General features: G+C 41.1%; 1 protein-coding gene across 1 annotated transcript in view; it reads right to left on the minus strand.

Annotated features, from left to right (window-relative positions):
- Positions 1-22,433, minus strand: part of cacng7a (calcium channel, voltage-dependent, gamma subunit 7a) — a 37,012-nt gene extending 14,579 nt beyond the window's left edge. The window contains exons 1-4 of the mRNA XM_084032625.1: positions 22,333-22,433; positions 5,658-5,853; positions 4,211-4,297; positions 1,296-1,436 (exon numbers count right to left, since the gene is read on the minus strand). Coding sequence (XP_083888751.1) covers positions 1,296-1,436; positions 4,211-4,297; positions 5,658-5,853 — 424 coding nt within the window. The 5' untranslated portion in view covers positions 22,333-22,433. The remainder of the gene's footprint in view (positions 1-1,295; positions 1,437-4,210; positions 4,298-5,657; positions 5,854-22,332) is intronic.
- Positions 22,434-22,844: the final 411 nt, after the last annotated feature.

Here is a 22,844-nt window from a genome sequence, read left to right on the forward strand (position 1 = left end):
TCTTGATGTATTATCTCAGTAAACATTGTAAACATGAGTTTATGGTCTCAATCTCCAGTTCAAGTCTTCTTCAATCCAGCATGATGTTCATTTAGTACATTATGGTCCATTTAGAGTCAAATCAGGGTAACAAGCAGGGTGAGTATGCTTGAGAGCGTTGCTACTTTTATGCTTTCGTCTTACAACTCGTTCACACTATATTTTCAGCACATGAAATGAATGGTAACATTTTTGGTTTCCTGAGAATGTCTACAGCGTTTGGCTGCACTCTTGTGTTACTTCTGGTTGCTAAATCAACATGGTGCCTGCCAAAATGCAGGACTTGAGGCTTCAACAAACCATGTCACGGTCCACTTATTATGTTCAGTCAATATTTACTTTTTAAATCTAAAATCACTGGTCAGTGTTCACACCGCAAACCTCCTTTTCAGCACTTTGCACTGATTCAATTACATTTGATTTTTAGTGCAGTTGTATTAGCTGAAGTCATTTTTGCACACAGAACATTTTGTCCTAATAAAAGACATGTAGCTGTGTTGTTTGCAACAAAAACATCTGTTCTTCAAGGACAAACGCTAAAACAGCCGAAGGGCTTCAAACTGTTGAAGTTGCAGCAAAATAAAAGGCCTTTGTGACAAACCAGTGAGCAGACAGGACAGTCAAAAAGTAATACCAGAAACTGTGACTTCAGCCATTCTTAAATCTCTGATACAACACTTTTCCTAAAGCCTTATTATCTACAGTAGCGAGACAAGTTTGAAATTCACCATCATCGTGCCAAAGCCTGCAATTTAACGCGGGGCAAAAGACTGACCCGAGAACAGCCGAGGAGAGGTCACGGTCGGGTTTAATGACTTGATCGTAAACCCTTTGAGAAAAGGCAGGAGAAAGTCTGGCCAAAAAACATTCCTCACAGGCGATGTCCCGTCAGCTGCATGGAGCTCACTAGATTTTTTTTCTTTTGGCATAAATTCACTGAGCGAATCACATTTCGTATTCCTAGAAAATGTGTTTGTTCTCCAGAGGGCTTCCATCCACAGATTCTCCGACCGCTGTGCACTGAGGTTTTTTTTTTTGCTCCTAGGCTGCTTTGCAATGATGACAAGACACAGCAGAATAATTGGAAAATATGGCAACAAACCGTGACGAGAAAACAGCCTGGAGTCTGTAATTCCACGAGAGTATAACTATTTGTGTGAGTTTTCGAAACTTTGTTTCCGTGCGCCAAAACGAAGTCAGACATACGCCTACGTATGATTTCACACTCGCTTCCTCGCATGTGCACGGTAGCCTACCTGACAGTATGAAGAATATTCCGGAAACGAAAGCGAGGATGGTGTGTTGCGGCCGGATGTGTCCGATGTTGCTGATGACGAAGGCGGTGAAGACGAATAGCAGGGAGACCATGGGGAAGGGAGTGGCTGTTCGGACCATTTCTGGAGGACAGGGGGGATTGTGGGAGAGGGTAAAAGGAGGTCGGACATGATTAATAACGGAGGAAAGGGAAGAGGATTATGAATGAGGACCTGAGTTAACTTTAGAAAGGAGTGGCAGGATGCTGGTGCCAAAATCCAATTAAAAGTTTTATTCTGGCACGCTTTCTAACAATTTATTTGGAGGATTTAATCAACTTTATTACTGCGAAACAAACTTGAAAAAAAATGTAACCTTGAGAAATTTAACACTGAATCATAAATAATTCTAAATCTTATCCACATGTTTCTTGAGTTATTTCGGTGTCAAAGATGTGAGTGAATTTAATATGAAAAATAAATCTGGCAACACATTCTCAGTGCCAACTTGTCAAATACCACGTCCACCTATAATGGCAGTTCTCGACGTGTCTGGGATGTCATGTCAGTTTCCACTTGTTAAATACATATGGTGTCTTTTCAAAATAAACTTCCAATGAAGGTTTATTTCGCTTTTAAGTTTGCATATGCAACAAAACTATTCTGTCAGGCTAAAAGACGGTGGCTTGGTAAAAATGAGTTTGTTATGTAGCTGGCGTTAGTAAGTACGTATGTTTGATAACAAAGCTTGCTGTCATATTTGACAAGTTTAATACATTTAATTAAAAATGCACCAAGATTATTAGTTTGTGTGTTGACAAAGTTTCTGGGTTGAAAATGATTGTCCTTCATTATAGATCAAAGCCACGACTATATACACCACAGGAAATCATCCCTCACTGTGATAGAATTATTTCCTCATAGGTCTAGAAAATTGCAATTTCCCCTTTTTTAATTTGTCGTTACTTCATACACTAAATTGTGTGATTGTAGACGGGGGACAAACTGAACTGCCTGGTTACACATCCTGCAAAGGGGGTGCAACATTATCATTCATTTGGAGACCAGTTCCTCATCCCAGTGTTTTTAAGTTCACTGTTTACTCGTCTTTGTGCACGGCTTTGGTTTCCACCAAGTCCTGAAAGAAATATCTGGCCTCATAAATGTTGTTATCCATCAGTCAGCACAGTGTTAGCGCATTTTGCTCAAATAAAGTTGAAGGGATCCCTGATAGTGAGGTTGCCGCAAATAAAACCAAAAACAATTATAACATGAAAGACATGAGTCTGGTTATAATTCTCTGTCTGTTTATCACAACAAGCTTTTCACATTACACATATCCATTTGATTGATATTGATACATTAATCAGCGAATAATTAAAGTCATAGTCATGGATCCAACATTTGTAGCTGTTTTCCTAAAGTATTTTTCTAAGTTTTTGTTGCCTAAACCATTCATTTTGTAGTTTTGGGTTGGGGCAGGCACGACAAAAACAATTGAAATACACTAGTTTGAAAGTCGTGCTGATCAACATGAAACAAAATGGAAAATTTGTGTCCAAGTACACAAATTACTAGATTTTAATTTGGTGAATATTTCAAAAACTGCCATGAGACTGTTAGCTTTACTACATTTGTATAAAAACACTGATCTCTACTTTTATTATAATTCTCGCCATGAACCTACAATACATTCTCACAAGCAAGATTGAATTTAGTGTTTTCCTGTCGAAATCATGACCATGAATGATGTAAAAAGAAAAGAATCCACTGTTGGAATTATAAATGCCTTTCTGTCCAACAAAAGTATTTTCTGATTAAAAAGAAATCAATTTCCCGGGTTGGGATGAATGTTCACAGCATTCTTAAAGGTGGAGGTCAGCCGGATTACGTGGTTCGAGTGATGCAGTGTATTTATTCAACAACTTCACCCACAGTGCGACTACGGCGTTCCAACATGTGCATCCATACCTGAGGACATTTATCTCACATTAAACCGACGTAACGGTGTCTCCAACGCCAGCATGTGAATAACTTCTAACTTAAATCATTAAAAGCAGCTCAGAGACTAAACAGTTCCGCGGAGAACTTCAGTAAGCTCTCGACATTCAGTTAGTGTTTGACCCCTCCCCCCAAAAATATGACTAGTTTACACAAGGGTATTTAAGACATGATACGGGACTTAAGGTAACCTTTTGGTCTAGGGAGTTTTGCTCTGACTCCTCGGGTTAGAAGTCAATCCTACCAGATTTGGACGAGACTATTTGTTGGCAGCTGGATGTAAGGGGCCCGATTAGACAATCAATGACAGCTGATCCTCATTCAGTCTATATGTCTATAAAGTTCACTCCTGTCTTGACCCGTCAGTAGATACAAGAGAGGAAAGAGCCCTTTCATTACTTTTTATAGCTTCTCACAGAAGGTGGTATTGGATGAAGAATTTAAATCTTTTTTAAATTAAAAACACTTAACACTTAATGTGAAGCTTTCTTTGGAACTGTTTGCCCTGTATGACTAAAGAAGTTGTTTAAAATTAAATGTGAATATTCTAGTTGGCCGAACATAGTTTGTATGAACATGATTGTCCTTCCAGCACCCTGGAAACTTCTTTTCAGCCAGTTGAGCAGTGAATCAGGCTACACTAATATAATTAGTATTATTATTAGTGCTAGTATTATTAGTACTAGTATCATGATAGCCTTAGCAGTACAATTGTAGTAGAACCTGACATATAGAATATCTCTATACTTTACACATCTCAGATCAACCTACCTAACATTTGATAACAATTGGTGAAAAATAAATATCTTCTCGAAATGCAACTTTTCAAATCTATTATTATTATAAGGTTATAATGAGAATGACAAAAGTAAAACAAAATATTACGTTGATCTACTCTCCATGTGGAAGTGACTTACTGAGTATGTTGGCTGTATTCTCTGTCGTGATCTCTATCTCTGGCTCGGTGAAATACTCCGACGCCACACACCTGCCCTTCTCTGGTCCTGAGAGAGGGAGGGAGGGAGGGAGAGAGAGAGAGAGAGAGAAGGAGAGAGAGAGAGAGAGAGAGAGAGAGAGAGAGAGAGACGGGGAAGAGGGGGAGAAAAAGAGGATATAGAGGGGAAAGGAGACAGATAAGCGGTACTTGGGGTCTTCCTTCGGGTCACAGACCACACAGGAATATTTGAATCCGGAAACTGACAACAGAAGTGTGAAAACACGGAGAGACGGAGATGAAAACAAAAGCGAGTCGGAAAGGGCGGATCAACCAAACGAGAGGTTTCAGGAGTGAATTAGAGGCAGATGGAGGTCAGGAGGTTTCAGGAGAAAACAAAGTCTGAGACTGAGAGAGAGAGGAGCTGAATACAGACACGACAATTAACCACACACACACACACACAAACACACACACTGCCGTTCCAAATGCCACCAGCGTTTCTCCTCCTCTGACCTTTTGTACCAGGCGCCAGACAACAGGGAAACACAAACACGGCCGCCTCCCCAGAGAAACGCCGCCTTGACCCGAAACACAGACACAGCTACTGCAATAAAGACAGTTATTTGTATCTGTGCTGTCCACACTGCTGCTGCTGTGTGTGTGTGTGTGTGTGTGTGTGTGCACTCAGAGGTGACACACAGCACTTTGAACTAGCTCGGTGTTTCAATTGAAACATCCTCTTTGGCCGTGAATCAGCCAACATCAGATGTGATGTAAATGTCAGAGGTTGTAGTTAATTCAGCTACTTCATCAGTGAGCTGATATGACGACCCAGTCCCACGGCAGGTCATGAAAAATACTTACAAAATGCAGTAGATTGTCTTTTTGTACAGACACAAGAATATTTCAGGACTTTCTTTGAGAAAGTCCCAAAGGGAGACTATTGTTTGTTTAAGTTGCTTAAACGAGCTGTCAGTTTTATACTTATGACATTCAGTATTTAAATTCTTCATTGTCCATTGTCCTCATTGCTACTATATTCATTATTTAAATTCTATATTATGTTCTTGTGCTATATTTTTTTATAAATATGTATATTTTTATTTTGTATATTTTCATGCCACGTATTGTGTGCTTGCCAGGTCAAAATAATTTCTATGTACAGAATGACCTTGCATTTCTGAGCGAATGACAATGAAACTTTGACTTTAGATATTAAGTCCAACCATGACATTTTCCCAACCTAACTAAGTTGTTCCTGTGAAGATGGAAGTATATTTTGAAAAGAAACTTTCAGAGAAAAACTAATCTGAAACATGCAGAAGTGACGCTGCAGGAGTATGTGGAGTCATAGTTCAGATCTTTGGAGCGCTGAGTAAGAATGCGTCGCCTCGTCATATTCGGCAGATGTTGAAACTGTCACCAACCGGCCACGAAGCAGACCCTCCAGAGGCCGGAGTGCAGGGCCATCTTGACCTCTGTGGTCTGGTTCTGCTGCAGGACGATGCCCTCCTCCATCAGCAGCCAGTAGTCCGTTGACACGGCAACGCCCACCAACAGCAGACCGCAGGCCCCGAAAACCGACGAGAGCAGCGTCAGGGCCCTCGTACTGAATGAACTCATCTGTGGGGACCAAGAAAAGAACAGCAGCCATCAGCATTCATACATTATTCAGTTTATTTATTCAAGGATAATGAATGAAACAATATGAAAACAAAACATGCAAAGATGTGAGAATGAAGAGGGGATTTAATGTATTGATTTTTAAATCTTAAAAAATGCAGAAACAGATCCGTGACCTCTGGTTTGATACTTTCTTGACATAAATTGACTCCAGATGTTAAATATGTATGTCATGTTGGACAGGAAGAGGAGGAAGAAGAGGAGACCAACGTTCGACACACTGAGCCATTTTCACATTGAAAATATCAAATAGTAGGTTTGTCAAGGGTTTTGGTTGAAAGTCTTTTACAAAAGGCTCGGGCTGCCAGTTAAAAGAACTGGGATACCCGAGCAGATTTCACCAGTACAAAAAGATGAACTGGAAAGACACAACAAGGAAGATAATCCTTCTCCGTTTAAGGCCCCGTTTACACGAAGGGAAAACCAGATATTTCCACGCAGTTTGACCTCTCATTTACACAAAAACCCCCGTCACAGAAAACGATTATTTCTAGAAACTCCGGCCAAAGTGGAGATTTCTCATAATGTCTGTTATGTGTTGTCGTGTCAACTGGGAGAAACTGAGTTTTAGGTTCTCAAGTGTCACATAATGCGCCGGAAAATGCTTAACGTCATGTGAGCGCCCTATGTTTACAGATTGTTTGGCTATCATGGATGCTATTAAGGTGGTAGTCATTTTACGTTTGTGCAAACGCTTTTGGCCTGTTTGCATTTGCAAATACAACTGCTATACTATATCAAGGAGCAGAGGGGAAGGAGTGCACGGAGGTCAGCATTTTTACTGCAGCTTTCCCTTCCAAGACGTATGTACATTGCCTGCCAACGTCGCCGCCAATTTGGGATCCGACCTGGGCGAACTGCGGTCTGGTGGGCAAACTTTGAGAAAGAAGTCGTCCTCCTGATTAGATTCTGATTGGCTTGCATGGCTTTATCTGTCTCCCTTCACTGCCGCCCATAGGTTTGGCATAGTTATAATGGCGCTCAACGCCGTATTTATGCGTGTTGTTGTAAATTACAACTTTTTTGAAAACGATGTATATGCACAATGTTATTTTTGAAAACGGAGGGGGGAAATATTTGTTTCTTTAAATACCCTGCTATGTATAAACCTGGCCTAAGGCATGGGTGTCCAATCTTATCCAAGAAGGGCCGGTGTGGGTGCAGGTTTTTGTTTTAGTCCAGCACTACCACCTGATCCAACTCATCAAGGTCTTGATTGAAGACCATGGTTAGTTAATTAGTTGAATCATGTCTGAGTGCTGGGCTTAAACAAAAGCCTGCACCCACCCCTGCTATAAGATTTAAATCAGACAGAATAGAAAACCAGCAAAGAAAAAGTATTTACTTCAAACAGATCAACGATGACACAATATGACTCAAATGTTTTCTTTTTGGGGGACATAAACATATGAATACATTGAGTTTAATGTTAGTTCTGGGTGCAGGTATTTATCAGTGATCCTCTTTGAAAAAGACCGAAACATCTTGAAAAAAAAAGAAAAAAAAAAAAACCTAGATGAAAAAGGCCAGCAGTAAAGCAAACAGATGTTCCCTTAAAAGGGCCAAATGATGAATGGAGTCTTGGGTGTTCATACAATGTTTTAAATGTTTTAGTGCTTTTAGGTTTTGGTTTCTAAAACTACAAAGACGATGCCTTCGGCTGTGATCACACACCCGGAGTCTCCAGTGATCCTCTAATCCGGTTTACCAGGCCTCCAGGTAACATGCAGTGCAGTTTGACGCTCACTAGGTGGCACACACGCTGCCTCTGCCATGCTTCACTTCAGCAGTTGACACATGGAGAATCTCTCTCTCTCTCTCTCTCTCTCTCTCTCTCTCTCTCTCTCTCTCTCTCTCACACACACACACACTCACACACACACACCATCCATCCATCCAGTCAAAATGGTGGTCTCATTCAGCATGCTGTGGGCTCTGTAAGTGAAGGTGGTGTGAAACATCACAACCTAAAACTGTAACCACAGACCCAGAAAGCTGCTCTGCTGTGGTGGTCCAACACAAAACCAAGCACAGGTCCCCCTAATATGCAAACATCCTTCCCTCAGATTACCTTTATTTTTAACATTATTATCTGTAATGTCTGTCCAATGAAACTATCTCTATATGAACATAAGGGTCAGATAACCCGCCTGTACTACAGTATACCTGCAGCCAAACTGCTTATTATAGCTGGAGGTGAACCATGTTAATAAAGGTCAATAAAACATGCCATGGACTTTATGCGCATTAATAAAATACAAATTGCCTGGAGCGCTCTGAGTCAACAATATTTATGGAAACACTGACACAAACAGTTGAACTGAATGATGTAGAAGCTTCTGGATTCAGCGCGTCATCAACATCATGTTTATGCAGGTTTTAAATAGCGAGGTTTCAACTGCATCCTGTCCAGGGTGTACCCTGCCTTCGCCCGATCTCAGCTGGGATCGGCTCCAGCCCCCCTGCGACCCTGAATACAGGATAAGCTGTAGACGATGGATGGATGGATGGATGGGGGTTTCAACTGGATCAATGAGACTTGGATTACAGTAAACAAGTAGAGAGAGTTTGTAAATTATGTTTTGAGAAAGTTTTGCTCCCATTTACTTCAATTCATCCAGACTTGTCTTGTTTTTGGATTTTCTGTGCACCGTGGACGCATGAGAGAAAAACAAAGTTCTTTTCAAGTTTTCAACACGTGGCGAGTAAATGATACACAGATGGACGTATTGGTGGTGTAGGATTCATTCATCTTCCATTTTAATATATTTATTTATTTATTTATTTACCTATTAACTTCTGCTACTGCTAATTTTCATGTAAAGTATTGCATCAATTGGGCTAAAGATACAATTAATTATTGATCAATACTTTAATTATAATTCAGATTATATATTGTTATATGAGTGTTATAAAATTTGTTATAACACAAGCCTCCTGGATGAAAGCCCTGCGTTTGTCCGACCCTACCGCCATGTGTGTGGTTTTTTGACGTAACTACACTCCCGATCATTTCTTTGAGTGTCTAATGATGATAATAACAGTGTAATTACATGAAAGCTTAAAAAATAAATACATTCTTTTTGTTAGTTTAGAAAAATAAGAAGAAAAACTTGACTTGAACTGAGAAGAACGAAGAAGGACACCTGTTGTGTGGAACAGAAAGATCTTTGGTTTTAGGGTGCATGCTATGTTAGCAAATTAGCATCAACTCTCCTCTTTGCACAGAAATGTACATTACTGTCTAAATTCAAAAATAAGTATGTAAAGCAGATGAATGCAGGGAGGACAGTTGTCAACCTGTTCCTTAAAGGAAAAGTTCGGAATTTTGGACATAGGACCTCATTTCCAACTTACCCGAGGTGATATAGGTCGGTGCAGACCGTTTTCAGCACAATTGGTCCAGTCCTTATAGTTGCAGAAGTCACTGTTGCTAAGCTGGTGTTGAGCTAGCGCACGTCAACGGTAACATCCAGCCTGTCTCTAAAAACAGCTTTAACTGCTCCGCAGAACACCCGAGACAAATGTATTATAACGTCGGACTATCGATGTACATGTCAGTGTTGGTAGAATAATTTTAGAAATTAAACCAACCTTGCATTTTCAATGATAAAACATTTTGAGGGACTAGTTTCTCAGCAGCAGCGGAATTTTACTTTGCGTGTTAGTAGTAGTGCGTAAAAACGAAACCTAAGCGCCCTACAGTCGTGACAGCTAGTACTCGTAGCAGCGTTAAAACATTTTTTTAAATTATTCTACCAACACTGACATGTACATCGATAGTCCGACGTCATAATACATTTGTCTCGGGTGTTCTGCGGAGCAGTTAAAGCTGTTTTTAGTGACAGGCTGGATGTTACCGTTGACGTGCGCTAGCTCAACACCAGCTTAGCAACAGTGACTTGTGCAACTATAAGGACTGGACCAATTGTGCTGAAAACGGTCTCCACCGACCTATATCACCTCGGGTAAGTTGGAAATGAGGTCCTATGTCCAAAATTCCGAACTTTTCCTTTAAACATCCACCTGTTCAACCTATTTACAGTTCAGATTCTCATGTTTTATGAGGCATAGCTCGGATTAAAACGCTGTTTACGAGGCTGAGAAAGAGAGCAGCAGGGCCGATAAGAGACGAGCCGAGAACAAAATGAACTCAGCAGACGAGATCAGAAGCGAGCAGATAAGAAGCCAAAAAAAGGAAGTCGCTGTCAGGCAGGAAGGGAGTGAGGGGTGACCTCATCGCTCAGGCGAGACGCCGCACAGCGGATTCAGCAGTGTCAGAGAGGATTCGCTCACTCAGACGTGAGTCACACTTTACAAATATTTGATATGGTAAAACACCGCTCGCCTCAGGTGAACCCAACCTGATGGAGATCCCTCCATGGAGATAATAGCAGAGACACGACGGGAAGGGTGGTGTGAAAGCAAATACTTGCATGTGAGCAAGAAGGAGGAAAAGAGTGTCGTGAGTCAAACGCGCAGACGTCACCGAGAGACGTCGGGCACATCGGCGCCTCGCAAAGTCACAAGCTTCTGAATAAGACCAACGGTAATTTGGCTCGTGTAAACAGGCATCAGTCTTGGTGCTGCAAATGTCACGAGAGGCAGTCAGACGCTCAGAGATGCTGAGTCAAAACACACAAATCCATCCCTCCACCCAGAGCAGAAGAGACGGAGCTGAAGACCTGCAGGACTCTGATAACCGTCTCACCCATGTGACCTTCGGATTGCTGCTTCGCAGTCTCGCGACTGAAACATACACAGTATTTACTGGAAGACACTGCAGATGTGTGTGTTTTTTTTTATTCTTACATTTTGAGATCCAGTCGTTCGTTTGACTGCTGTTTTCTTTGAGAGAAAATGGGTTTTAAGACTTTAGGCTGAATGGAGATATGACCGGCTTATTCTAAGGTGGAAAACATCTTTTTTATACACTAATGAAAACATAGTTATGAATATTATATTCCATTTCTCAGTTTTATATAACTCACCCATTTAAATTATACTGAGGCTTGAAGTGTTGAATAATTAAGGGCATAGCCACTTTGAGTGACAGGTGCTGCCTCAGGTCACTCGCCACTTGCAGTCTGATCTGTTGCGTCAGCCGGACCCTATCACCTCTTTGCCTATTTTTGGATAAGCCGGTGTTTAACTGTGCCGTCACTGCCAAGATGGCAATGGCCGTGGTTGACTTGTATGGCACATACAAGAAACACTGAAAACATGTAATTGGGGTTTGAGATTTTGAGTTTAAAGATTGTATATATTTCTTTAGACTATATTATTTTGTTGGTGCTTTTTGTTTTGGTTCACTGAATATATATATATATATATATATATATATATATATATATATATATATATTAGGGCCGGGACTTTAAAGGAAAAGACCACCGCATTTCCATACTGAACTATGTTCTGCTCTGATCTTAGACAAGGTGATACATACCTCCCTCTCCTCTGTGCGTGCACTCAATGGCTCTTGCGCGCACTCCACGCAGCGCTAATTTGCTAGCATGTAGCTTGGCCCAGTATATTACTTAGGATCCAAAGGGGGGTGAAGTTAGAAGCGACCAAGCACTTCCACGTTGTCCCTATTTAAATACGGTTACGTGAGTAGTTACACGACCCAAGTTTGGTTACACAAAATGAAACATGCCAATTTTTCTAAGCAGATAACAAGGATAACTATATAGTATGGCGGAATAACAACTGGAAGCACTTCGACGTCGGTGCAGTAATATCATCACTCAAAACATGACGGGACTATACCTTCTGCTTGTTTTCACAACCCTGTACGATGCACGTTATAACCATGATGTTTGATTGTTCACAAACTATCTTACTACAACCTGATGCTTCCTCAACTGTGCACAAACTACTACAGGTAGTGCAGGCGACGGCGTGCAGGTCACGTAGGTTCTATTGATGGAAGTAAGGCAAGGCAAGGCAAGGCAACTTTATTTGTATAGCACATTTCATACACAAGGCAGACTCAAAGTGCTTCACATCATAAAACAAAATGAGAAGAAAAAAAAAATAGAAGAATTAAAAAGAAAATAATAAAAAATTTCAAAATGCATTACAGAAAGAAAGGAGAATAAAAACATATTTGCAATAATTAAAAACAGTGCAGACATTAAAAGATTTAGCAGAAAGCTATGGTGAACATAAAAGTTTTCAGTCTAGTTTTAAAAGTGGTCAGAGTTGGGGCAAGTCTTACATCTTCAGGAAGTTTAGTCCAGCCATTTGTTGCATAGTGACTAAATGATGCTCTCCCGTGATTGTTGTTTACTCTGGGAATCACTAAGAGATTGGTCTCAGAAGATCTTAGTGGTCTAGAAGTCTTATGTAGTGGGAGCATATCAGTGATATACTTCGGTCCTAGACCATGTAGTGATTTATATGTGAGCAGGAGGATTTTGAAATCAATCCTCTGACATACAGGGAGCCAATGTAAGGATTTAAGAATTGGTGTAATGTGCTCACATTTTTACACACAGTAAGAGGGGGAGGGGAGTGATGATATTACTGCGCCGACGTCGAAGTGCTTCCAGTTGTTATTCCGCCATACATTATATAGTTATCCTTGTTATCCGCTTAGAAAAATTGGCATGTTTCATTTTGTGTAACCAAACTTGGGTCGTGTAACTACTCACGTAACCGTATTTAAATAGGGACAACGTGGAAGTGCTTGGTCGCTTCTAACTTCACCCCCCTTTGGATCCTAAGGAATATACTGGGACAAGCTACATGCTAGCAAATTAGCGCTGCGTGGAGTGCGCGCAAGAGCCATTGAGTGCACGCAAAGAGGAGAGGGAGGTATGTATCACCTTGTCTAAGATCAGAGCAGAACATAATTCAGTATGGAAATGCGGTGGTGTTTTCCTTTAACGCGTTAATTAAGATTAATTAATTACACAAAAATTAATGCATTTTAATCACACTTATTTTTGCACCGCGGAACGTTTCTCACTGGATGACTTTCAGGCAGACCAATTATACTCCAGCACCAACTAGCGTTCATGACTTCAGACAACAAACCACAGTGAACATGAACGAAGAAGAAGCTGATGAGACCGTTTTGATTGGCCCCATGGATGGGAAATTTTGTTATAAAAACGAACAGATGGAAGCGTCGATAAGAGCATGGTTGTGTACAAGCTATGCAACAAGGAATTTGCATATCACTGCAGCACATCGAGCCTCAAGTATCACCTCAATGCAAAACATATAGCAGCTAGCGTGGACACTAGCGTGGTACCTAGCGTGGACGTTAGCCCGACTCCGAGTACAAGGACCCACACCCAACCCACACTCCACCAGATGCTATTGCTACACTTAATGGCAAAAATTGCACTGGTCTGTTGGACTTGGTTGAACAAAAATAAACAATATTTTGTTGCTTAAGCTTATGTATTCAGTCATTATTCAATGGTATACTAAAAATCCATGTGAAAAAAATTACTTCTCAGTGTTCTCAGCTCAAATTTATATGCGATTAAAATGCGATTAATTTCGATTAATTAATTACAAAGCCTCTAGTTAATTAGATAATTTTTTTTAATTGAGTCCCGGCCTTAATATAGATATACATATATATATGTATATAGTTACTCTGTGATTCCCACCCCTAGCCAGTATATACCACATTCCCTTTTTGTGTTCAGTTTAATTCAGATTATGTTAATTTAGCATTGCTCATTGAACCCTTGTTTGGGCACAAAACTTTGTTTTATATTTTGTTGATCTCTCATTTTTGGGTTAATCCGACCTTGTTGGATCACTCACTAGCTCACTTAACCACAATTCCCAGGTTGTATCAGCCACTAACTAACTCTGTGTGTGTACTGGGAGAATCTGGAAGCGGAGGCGATGTGATGAATTACAGATGAATAGAGCAGTGGTGCTTAGGAACAAACAATCAGAGGTAATGATGTGGGGAAGGAGTGAGTGAAGGTGGAGGAGGAGAGAAGTAGAAGAAAGGAGGTGGATACTTCTGAGGGAGGATTTAGGAGAAGGATGGAAGTAATGAGAAAGGATGATAGAAGGAGTAAGAGCAGGAAGGCAGGAAGACAGCAAGACGTTGGGGATAGAACTAAAGGAGGTGGATGAAAAAGTATGAGAAGGACAAGGAAAAGAAGAGGATAGGTTTGAAGGAAGGTGTATGGAGGAACTAGTAGGAAGGAGATGGTAGGAGACAAGGAGAAGGAAGGAAAAAGTCAAATAATTGAAAGAAGTGAGGACAGAAGGATGCAGGGTGAGTATAAAAGAAGAACAATTTGGTAGGGACATAATTAAGGAACGGTTAAAAACATTTTTAGGTATTAAAATCGACTTTGTTACAGTGAATTTAATTTTTCCATTTAAATGGGTGGGGGGGTGGGGGGAAGAAAACCGAAGTGCGTTTCCATTGCTTTTGTTAATTAGTGGAACAAAATTCCATCCATCCATCGTCAACTGCTTATCCTATTCAGGGTCGCAGGGGGCTGGATCTGATCCAGGTCGCCAGTCTATCACAGGGCTGACATGTAGAGACAGACAGGTAACCAGTCTATCACAGGGCTGACATGTAGAGACAGACAGGTAACCAGTCTATCACAGGGCTGACATGTAGAGACAGACAGGTAACCAGTCTATCACAGGGCTGAGACAGACACACATTTAGACCTACTGGACATTTAGAGTCATCAATGAGCCTATCCCCATCCTGCCGGGCCACATCTGCTGTGAGGCGACAGTGCTAATCACTTCATGTGCAGCCCTAGACAAAGTTATGTACCATAACAAAAAAAATATTTTGCTTTTCTATTGTTTAATTAATCTGTACTCTTCTTCTTCTTTAACTTCTTCACTTTAAGATATATACAGTCCAGCAGTGAGCAGCAGGCTGAGGAGCTGTCCACCACTGTGGTGCTGAAATCCTCATTACACCCAACAGCCCTGATTCTCCCCATGAACCTGCATTCTCTCTGCTGGCCATCAGTGGCAAAGAGAAGTCTGATTAAGAAAATGAACCTACTTCTCGTTTGATTTATTATCTCAGTAAACATTGTAAACATGAGTTTCTCTCTCTCTACTTTCAAGTCTTCTTCAATACAACATGATGTTCATTTAGTACACTATGGTCCATTTAGAGTCCAACAGACCAGAAAGCAGAGGATGCTTTAGGGCAGGGCTATCTGGTGATTGACAGGTCACTGCAACGCTATCAATGCAGTTAGCTATTAGGGATGCAACGGTTCTCAATGTAATATTGAACCGCAAGGTATGCCATGCACACTGCAATAAAATTTCGCGTAATTTAACATTTCCATCCTTGTATTTCTCTCTGAATTGGCTATGTCGGAGCTTTAGATGAGCACTTGAACACAGCATGTGTTCACGTGCTGTGATGGGGAAACGCCTCCCTGCGAGTAAATATCCAACGTCCTGGAAGCAGGACCATATAGGCTACTGAAGTACAGGTATTTATATTAAAAGTGTGACTTTATGTTTAATGGTATTTTTTATTTAAAACAGTGACTTTATGTTTATTTCAAAGAAATACATTTACTTTTGAAATTATTTTACCCCCTTTTATCCTATACGAGTCGTTAAGGGTAAGAAGCACTTTCGCCTTTGAAAGTGTTATATTTTTTTGTATGTATTTATGTTATTATGCAATACACTTGAATGTGTATTATGTGAAAAAAAATCTTAGCTCATAAGCAAAATAAATAAATAATTTTGGAATAGAAGAACCCAAGAACCGAGGTACGTATTGAACCATGGGTAACTGTATTGTTGCATCCCTATTAACTCCTAAGATGACTTTAACACTTAGCTGTAACGTTGACCATGAATAATGAAGCTAACTTTGTTAGCAGCTTCACACCAGAATCCAGATGGATCCAGATCCAGTAAGGTTGCTGCTCTGCATGCAGCTCTACTGCTACAGGTTGTCAGATCCACCCGTTGCTCTACACAGTCCAAATATGGTCACTTCCTTCACTGGTTGCAAAAACGCCAAGATGGTGATTGCCAGAAAGGCTTCATTACCATCATCAACAAACCAATGCTGATGTCACAATGACTACTTTATACTTTACTATGGTGATCATTAATTTATAATGTATTGGCTTTCACAATATCTCAATGTTCCCTTGATCCATTCTGTGGGATGTTGAGAGATGTCAAACAGGCTTAACAGGATCTCGTGTGAATACTGACAGAGGAAGTAGCACCATGTGGATACAGCACCACAAAGCCTCTTAGGACGGATGCCCAGGAAGATAGTTCAAAGTCAACAAAGCTGCTGACTTTAATACGGACACTGCTGCTAGCATCTCATGCCAACTGGCAATGTTGTTGTTGTTGTTGTTGTTGTTGTTGTCACACTACGGTTCCCTGTCCACTAGACACTTCAAATTGAAACCACATATCTTCAGAAGTAAACATCTGCTATATCCACACGTATAAGCTCTTCTTGTGCAGATGGCAAGTTTCCCCTCAGGGGGGAAGGGGGTCGGTCAGCTGCATGTCCTGGAGAACACTGTGCTGATTTGTCTCGCTTGAGGGTACTTTAGCACTGGTTTCATTCGATCTTTCTTTTTTCTTATACATCAACATCTGAATATTTGTCTTCTCTGACTATAAAACGGTTCATTGAATACGTGATCACAGACCCGAAGCGCCGTCAGCCAGCCAGCTGCGACGCTTCAGCATACTTTCCAAAAGTAAAAAGAAAAAAAAAAGAAAATTGCCGAGGGTTAAATTGAATCCACCGACTTGGTTCCTCATTACAAGGCAACAGGCCTGAGCACATGTTTTAGTTGGATTCATTATTAATTCTGTTTAATTTTATTGGAGGCTTAGAAGCGTCCTCAATGAAGTCCAACTTAATGAATGAGTGTGCGTTGCTAATTAAAGCGGGGTTGTCGGTGTAGGAGTGCTAATACATTCCCTTAATTAGGAGCTTTGTACAAATGAATTCATTTCCGGAAATAGGCCATTTACTTAATAAAAGAGGGCGTTGCACGATACAGTGTGAGAGATGGTTTTTATCTACTATCAACAAGCCGTTTCCTCGGTGATTATTGTGTTGGTAACTGTGGGTCTCACTTAATGAATAAGGACACTGAGGTACACAAACAACGTGGACTAAACTCAATTGATAATCAGATTAAAAGAGCAATCATAAGAGATTAGTGATGCTATAAAGACTTCGGATGCATTAAAGTAAAAGATGTGAATGAGACTATTAGACAAAAAATTATAACTTTTAACTCTAACTAACAAAACTTTCAAAGTGTAAAGACACCCAGAACATGTATTCTTATTTGTTATCTTCTTACTTTTCTGTGCAACTTGCACATTTAATCATGAAAATATCATCATATAGAAACACTAGAATTCAAGCCACGATTATGGCTTTCACTTTCATTTGAGTTTCTGTTTAAAATGATGGTCAAATTAGCTTGAAATTGATTGATGATTTCATGAGATTAATACAAGTACTAGTAGTAATGAAATAAATAACTTTCGATTTCATATTATTACGTTTTTTCAATTATTAGTTAAAAAAAAAACGAAAAGGTGTTTGGGTGGCCGTCAATGGCTAGTGAATTTGTACTAATGACTTGTTTCTAAGTACAAGTAGTTATTTTACTGTTCTCCTAAAACAGAAACCGTGACACCAATCTGAATCACTATTTAAATTCATCCCTAACGATTTACAGGAAACTTGACAGCGTGGCAGGATTGAAATCTTGGCTCCCACAATAAAGAAGTGGCGAAGAAATCAAAACAAGGGAATCTGATTAAACCGAGATGAAAGACTCAACGACGGGTCAATATGAAACATGCAAAGCAACTGCTGAGCCCCAGGAAACTACACATCCCATGGTGCCGGGCGTGGCTCCGCAGATGGCGTTCCCAGGTTAGCTTGCTAGCATTGGGTTGTTTTCTGTTGAGAAGGCAATATGTCCTCCTGTCAGCACTGAGAGGATTGTGCCAACTGGCAGGAAAAGAGATGGATATTTAAAGATGGGAAGAAGGAGAAGTCATCCAGGAGGGGGTGATGAACCCGAGGACAGAAGGAACAAATGAAACAAAAAGGGACAAAAGGAGAAGAAACAGAGTGGGTTTGAAGGTCAGATATATCTATGGGATGAAAGAACTCCTGATTCATTTGTGAAAGGGAATAAGAACAAATGAAAGTGGTGTAATAGTGAACTGCTTAAAGGGATTGGGAGAAAGTTAGAATTGAGTTAGGAAGGAATGATGAAATAAAAGGAGAAGATAGAGGAGGAAAAAAGGTCAAGCAGAGGGGAAAAGAATGAGAGGGGGGATAAAACAATGCTTCTAAAATGCCCAAAAACAAATAATGTCTTAAAAATAGCATCAAAATTCTCCAGACGAGACTTTATGAGGGAACGATGCCGAACCACGCTCACGTCTCTCGGAGCCACAAGAAGACTCTCATTTCTCAAAGCGCTACTTAAGACGATGAAAGCTTTGGGAAACAAACCCCTCGTCCTGTACTCTGTAGAATGACTGCTGGACTGATAAAGATAATTAGCTTATGAGGCGAGTAGGAAAACACACACACACACACACACACACATATACAGTGGAGACTGTCTGTTAATTTGCTGAGGAGAGGGAGATAAAATAGGGGGAGGGTTACAGTGGGAATTGGGAGAAGAAAAGGGAGCTTACTGGGAAAGACCTTGGCCCAAAAACGGAGGAAAGTCCTTGTACTACACACACACACACACACATATTGTACGTCACACACATGCACCAAGGGTGGCAGCCAATGAGAAGTGTGACACATCCGACATGCCTGCACATGTGCAGAGCAGCATTCACAAAAGGCTGGTCACACACACACACATTCATTCATTCATTCACCTTCACTCAGTTTGATGTTGTATAATTTGAGTTTGAGGTCACATTCGGCTTTGGCCAGAAGGGGACGCAACCTTAACTGTGTACGACACAAACACTGAAAATACACAAAAGCTAGGATCTCCAAAAATGTCTGCTTGTCAGGGGAGAGAGAGAAAAAAAGCTTTGTTTTCTGCTTGACTGCAGTGATTTATTTTGACTTTAAGGCGTGATTCTCAGTTTGAACCTGAAAGATGGATCAGGTCGTGTTTAAGACAGATTTGGACTAACATGCTATAAACATGCCACCTACAGGCGCTAATTGATCAGGTGTGCAGACAAGAGAAAAGGTTCAGGATTTAATTTCTCTCTAATTGTCTCTTTCGTCATTCACAGAACTGCCTTCGTAGCGTTTTGTCTCTACAATGGAGATTTACACTGAATGACTTTGGGGAGAGAGACGTCCGACACCAGGACTTTGTGCCGATGGCCTGCAGACATCGCCACTTGTTTTTCAGTTGTGTTACCTGCAATTAGGATTAATGCAGGGAGACCTTATGATTTATGATCATCTTATTTAAGATTATTTGATCGTTTTCACTAACAAAGATCACCAAAAAAAGATGAGTCTTATCAGTGACAGAATTCAAATATTTTTCTCTTGACAAACTGTGATGTGATTCCAGTATGCTTAAGTGCCATTTGAAGAGTTTGAGCATATTTTGATGATGAGCAGGATAATATAGTGAATCTTAATTATTTTGGCCAGTGGCATGAAATGTTCCTATCGTCCCACGCCTGGTCAGGGTTATGGTAAAAGTTTGGATCTGAATAAAGTTTTTTTTTTTTTTTTTTTTTATATTTTATTTATAGAGTTTTTAAGTTTTACAATACACAACACAGTTACAAAAGAGAGAGAGAGAAAAAAAAAAAGGTGGATCTGAATAAAGTTAAGGCTTGGGTCAGGTGCAAACATGTCAGAGGCAGACTTGTGCTTGGTTTGATAGATTGTTTCTTGATGAGGTTGCTCTAGATAAGATTGAGATTAAAACAGAACCAGTGCTCGTTAAAACATGGCTAAAGGCCCAATAAAACTGTGAAAACAAAATACTGGATACGGTTTCACCGGCATTAACAGTTGACCATTTGTCGCAACCAAATCATCCTGTTGCTGTAAAACATGAAATCCAAAACATGACAGTGGAGATTTTGCTTGTGGACAAATATTCCTGAAGGACTTGGCAGAACCCTGAGGAACCCCGGAGGGAACCGTTAACAGTTGTATATTATACCTGGCCTTCACTGTACAGGGCCTTTGAGCTTCAACCAGCCTTGTCTAGAACTCCATCTCAGTTCATACTTTATTCCCTATTGTGATTGTGCATTAACTATAACTGGGTGTTATTATTTAGGTGTAGCAGGAGATTATGAAAAGCAGAAGAGTGAGTGTTTCCTTGTCGAGAAAAAACAGAAATCACTTCTGTATTTCTTCTTTACAGATGGCTTTCGTATTGGATTTTTGAAGATTGGCCGCAGTATCAATAACACCCATGGCGTTTGATCCTGCCTTCGATAAACTTGTGTTCAAATCAGAAGTTTTAGATGATTATGGGTAAGCAAGTTTTGGTCTCCATGTTTGTCATAAAGTGCAGGTAGAGGGATCTCCTGTAGACATTGTGGGTAGGATTCATTACTGTTCATGTTATGTATCCTGTTTTACAGCTCATTCCAAAACAAATTGATGTTTCTGCTGCAGGAAATATAAGTCAAGAAAAATCTTTGTGCAGCCAAGGATCCCAAAAGTGTGTCTGCTACATTCATGTAGTATGGAAGTAGTCATAAAAAAAACATTCTTGGACCGATTGCAACCCAGAAATCTGTCAGTATCATAACATCTCTGATAAGAAACCGACTCTGTCTAACTTCTCCTCAGATACTGATTGGTCAGGGTCCACACCGGGTGGGACATTCCTGTGAAGACGTTTTTTTTTTAAAGGCACAGTTCCTTTACAGCTGGGATCGGCTCCAGCCCCCCCGCGACCCTGAATACAGGATAAACGGTAGACAATGGATGGATGGATGGATGGACAGTTCCTTTAACAAGTAGAGACTGACAGGGTTGAAGTTTAGGGCCACTGGCCTGGAGTCGGTATTTCACGAGGTGGGAGTTGGGAGTTGGGAGAATGAGTTGAAGATGAATTTCTCAATCCGATTAAATCCCTCACAGCCGACTCCGCCCCTCACAGAACCATGGTTCAACACTTTTAAGCATTCACTCAGTGTGTAAAACACTAATTACTGGTCACACTGACAGTCTCCATCTTGGATCTCAGATGGCTTGAACGCTTGGCCTGTTGTAACTGCTGGGGGAATCTCTCCTGCCATTCCTCTGGACAATAATGCAGAATGAGATCAGCTTTCACGTAAAGGTTAAACCACTCCGCTGTGATATATAGCCTACCTGGGAAAGCCATTACCACAAACGTGCCATCGTAAGGTCTGATTTAACACTCTGAGAGCTTTGTGAAACTGTGATGTAATGTAGAGCTTTTACAAGAAATCATTATTGTTTCATATTTAATATAATTATAATTAGGAGAATAATCAGAATAGTAGCTGGGAATGTGCAAAAAGGGGCTTCCCTTCGTCTGCTCAGCCCTTATCCTACAAAACACACACACACACACACACAATTATGCATATATTTATATATATATATATATATATATATATATATATATATATATATATATATATATATATATACACACACACAGTATGGAGGGAGAGGAGGGAGGGAGAGAGATGATCGAAGTGCTGCAGTCTGCTGGACTGACATGACAGGATGGGTTCCCCAAGAAGGAGCCAAGACTTTTTAGAGCGCGCGCGCGCACGCGCGCACACACACACACACACACACACACTCTCTCTCTCTCTCTCTCTCTCTCTCTCTCTCTCTCTCTCTCTCTCTCTCTCTCTAACTAACATATCGTCCATACATACATTAGCCTCCCCTCCCCTTCGTCTCCCCCCTCCATCCCCTCCGTACGCGCCGCTGGGAGTACCGCGGCTTCACCGTGCCGTCCTCCAGACTCCACATTGACCGTACACAGGGAAACAGCCGTGCGCTCCTTCCAAATGCGCCACACCGTAACGGCACATTCCTCCGCTAACAGGCCGGTGGGGGGAACCACCGCGCGCACACACATTCACCGGTGGCTGTCAACAAAACAGCGCGCATCCCCTCAAACCTCTCCTACACAAGTGAATCTGTTTCCTGCTGTCAACACACAGCCACATGCATGATGAGCTTCATCTCGCATTGCTTGTAGCCGAAACAGAAGTCCTGACGTGCGCAGCCGACAAGCCTTAAGAGTGCGAGCGGCTTTAAAACAGATGTGAGAGAGAGGGGGGGGGGGGGTACATGGGAGGAATGGAGGTTTTGGTGAGGCGCAGATAATAATAATAATAATAATAATAATAATAATAATAATAATAATAATAATAATAATTAAAAAAAACATTAAGGCAGCAGAAGCTACTCACCCTGCAGAGTGGAGAGCTGGTCGGACGGTGCAGCCGACGAGAGATGTGTGCGCACTGGGAAGCCTGGCCACCAGATTTGCAGTTTACCCCCTTCTCTCTCTCTCTCTCTCTCTCTCTCTCTCTCTCGTGTTTCCCCGTATCTCCCCTCTCCTCCTCTTTTCTCCCCCTCTCTCACTCCTCCTTCTTACTTCACTCTGCTCTTTCAGCAATGCGGAGAATCGGTTGAATGGGCTTCACTGTAGTTTGGTTACAGGGAGGTGGGACTGGTGTGTGTGTGTGTGTGTGTGTGTGTGTGTGTGTGTGTGTGTGTGTGTGTGTGAGAGAGAGAGATAGAGAGAGGGGAAGAGGAGGGGGTGTTAGAGTGATGTAGGCAAGAGAGAGAAGAAGACACGCGCACGAAGACAGCATGGCATATAAGCGCGTGCTGGCTGGAATTGAGGACGCGTGATACAAACTGACAGCACGGCGACAATTAGCATCGTGTAACTCATTAATGAACAAAAACAGCCAAA

The sequence above is a fragment of the Eutrigla gurnardus genome, assembly GCF_963514095.1.
Source record: "Eutrigla gurnardus genome assembly, chromosome: 17".
Classification (NCBI taxonomy): domain Eukaryota; kingdom Metazoa; phylum Chordata; class Actinopteri; order Perciformes; family Triglidae; genus Eutrigla; species Eutrigla gurnardus.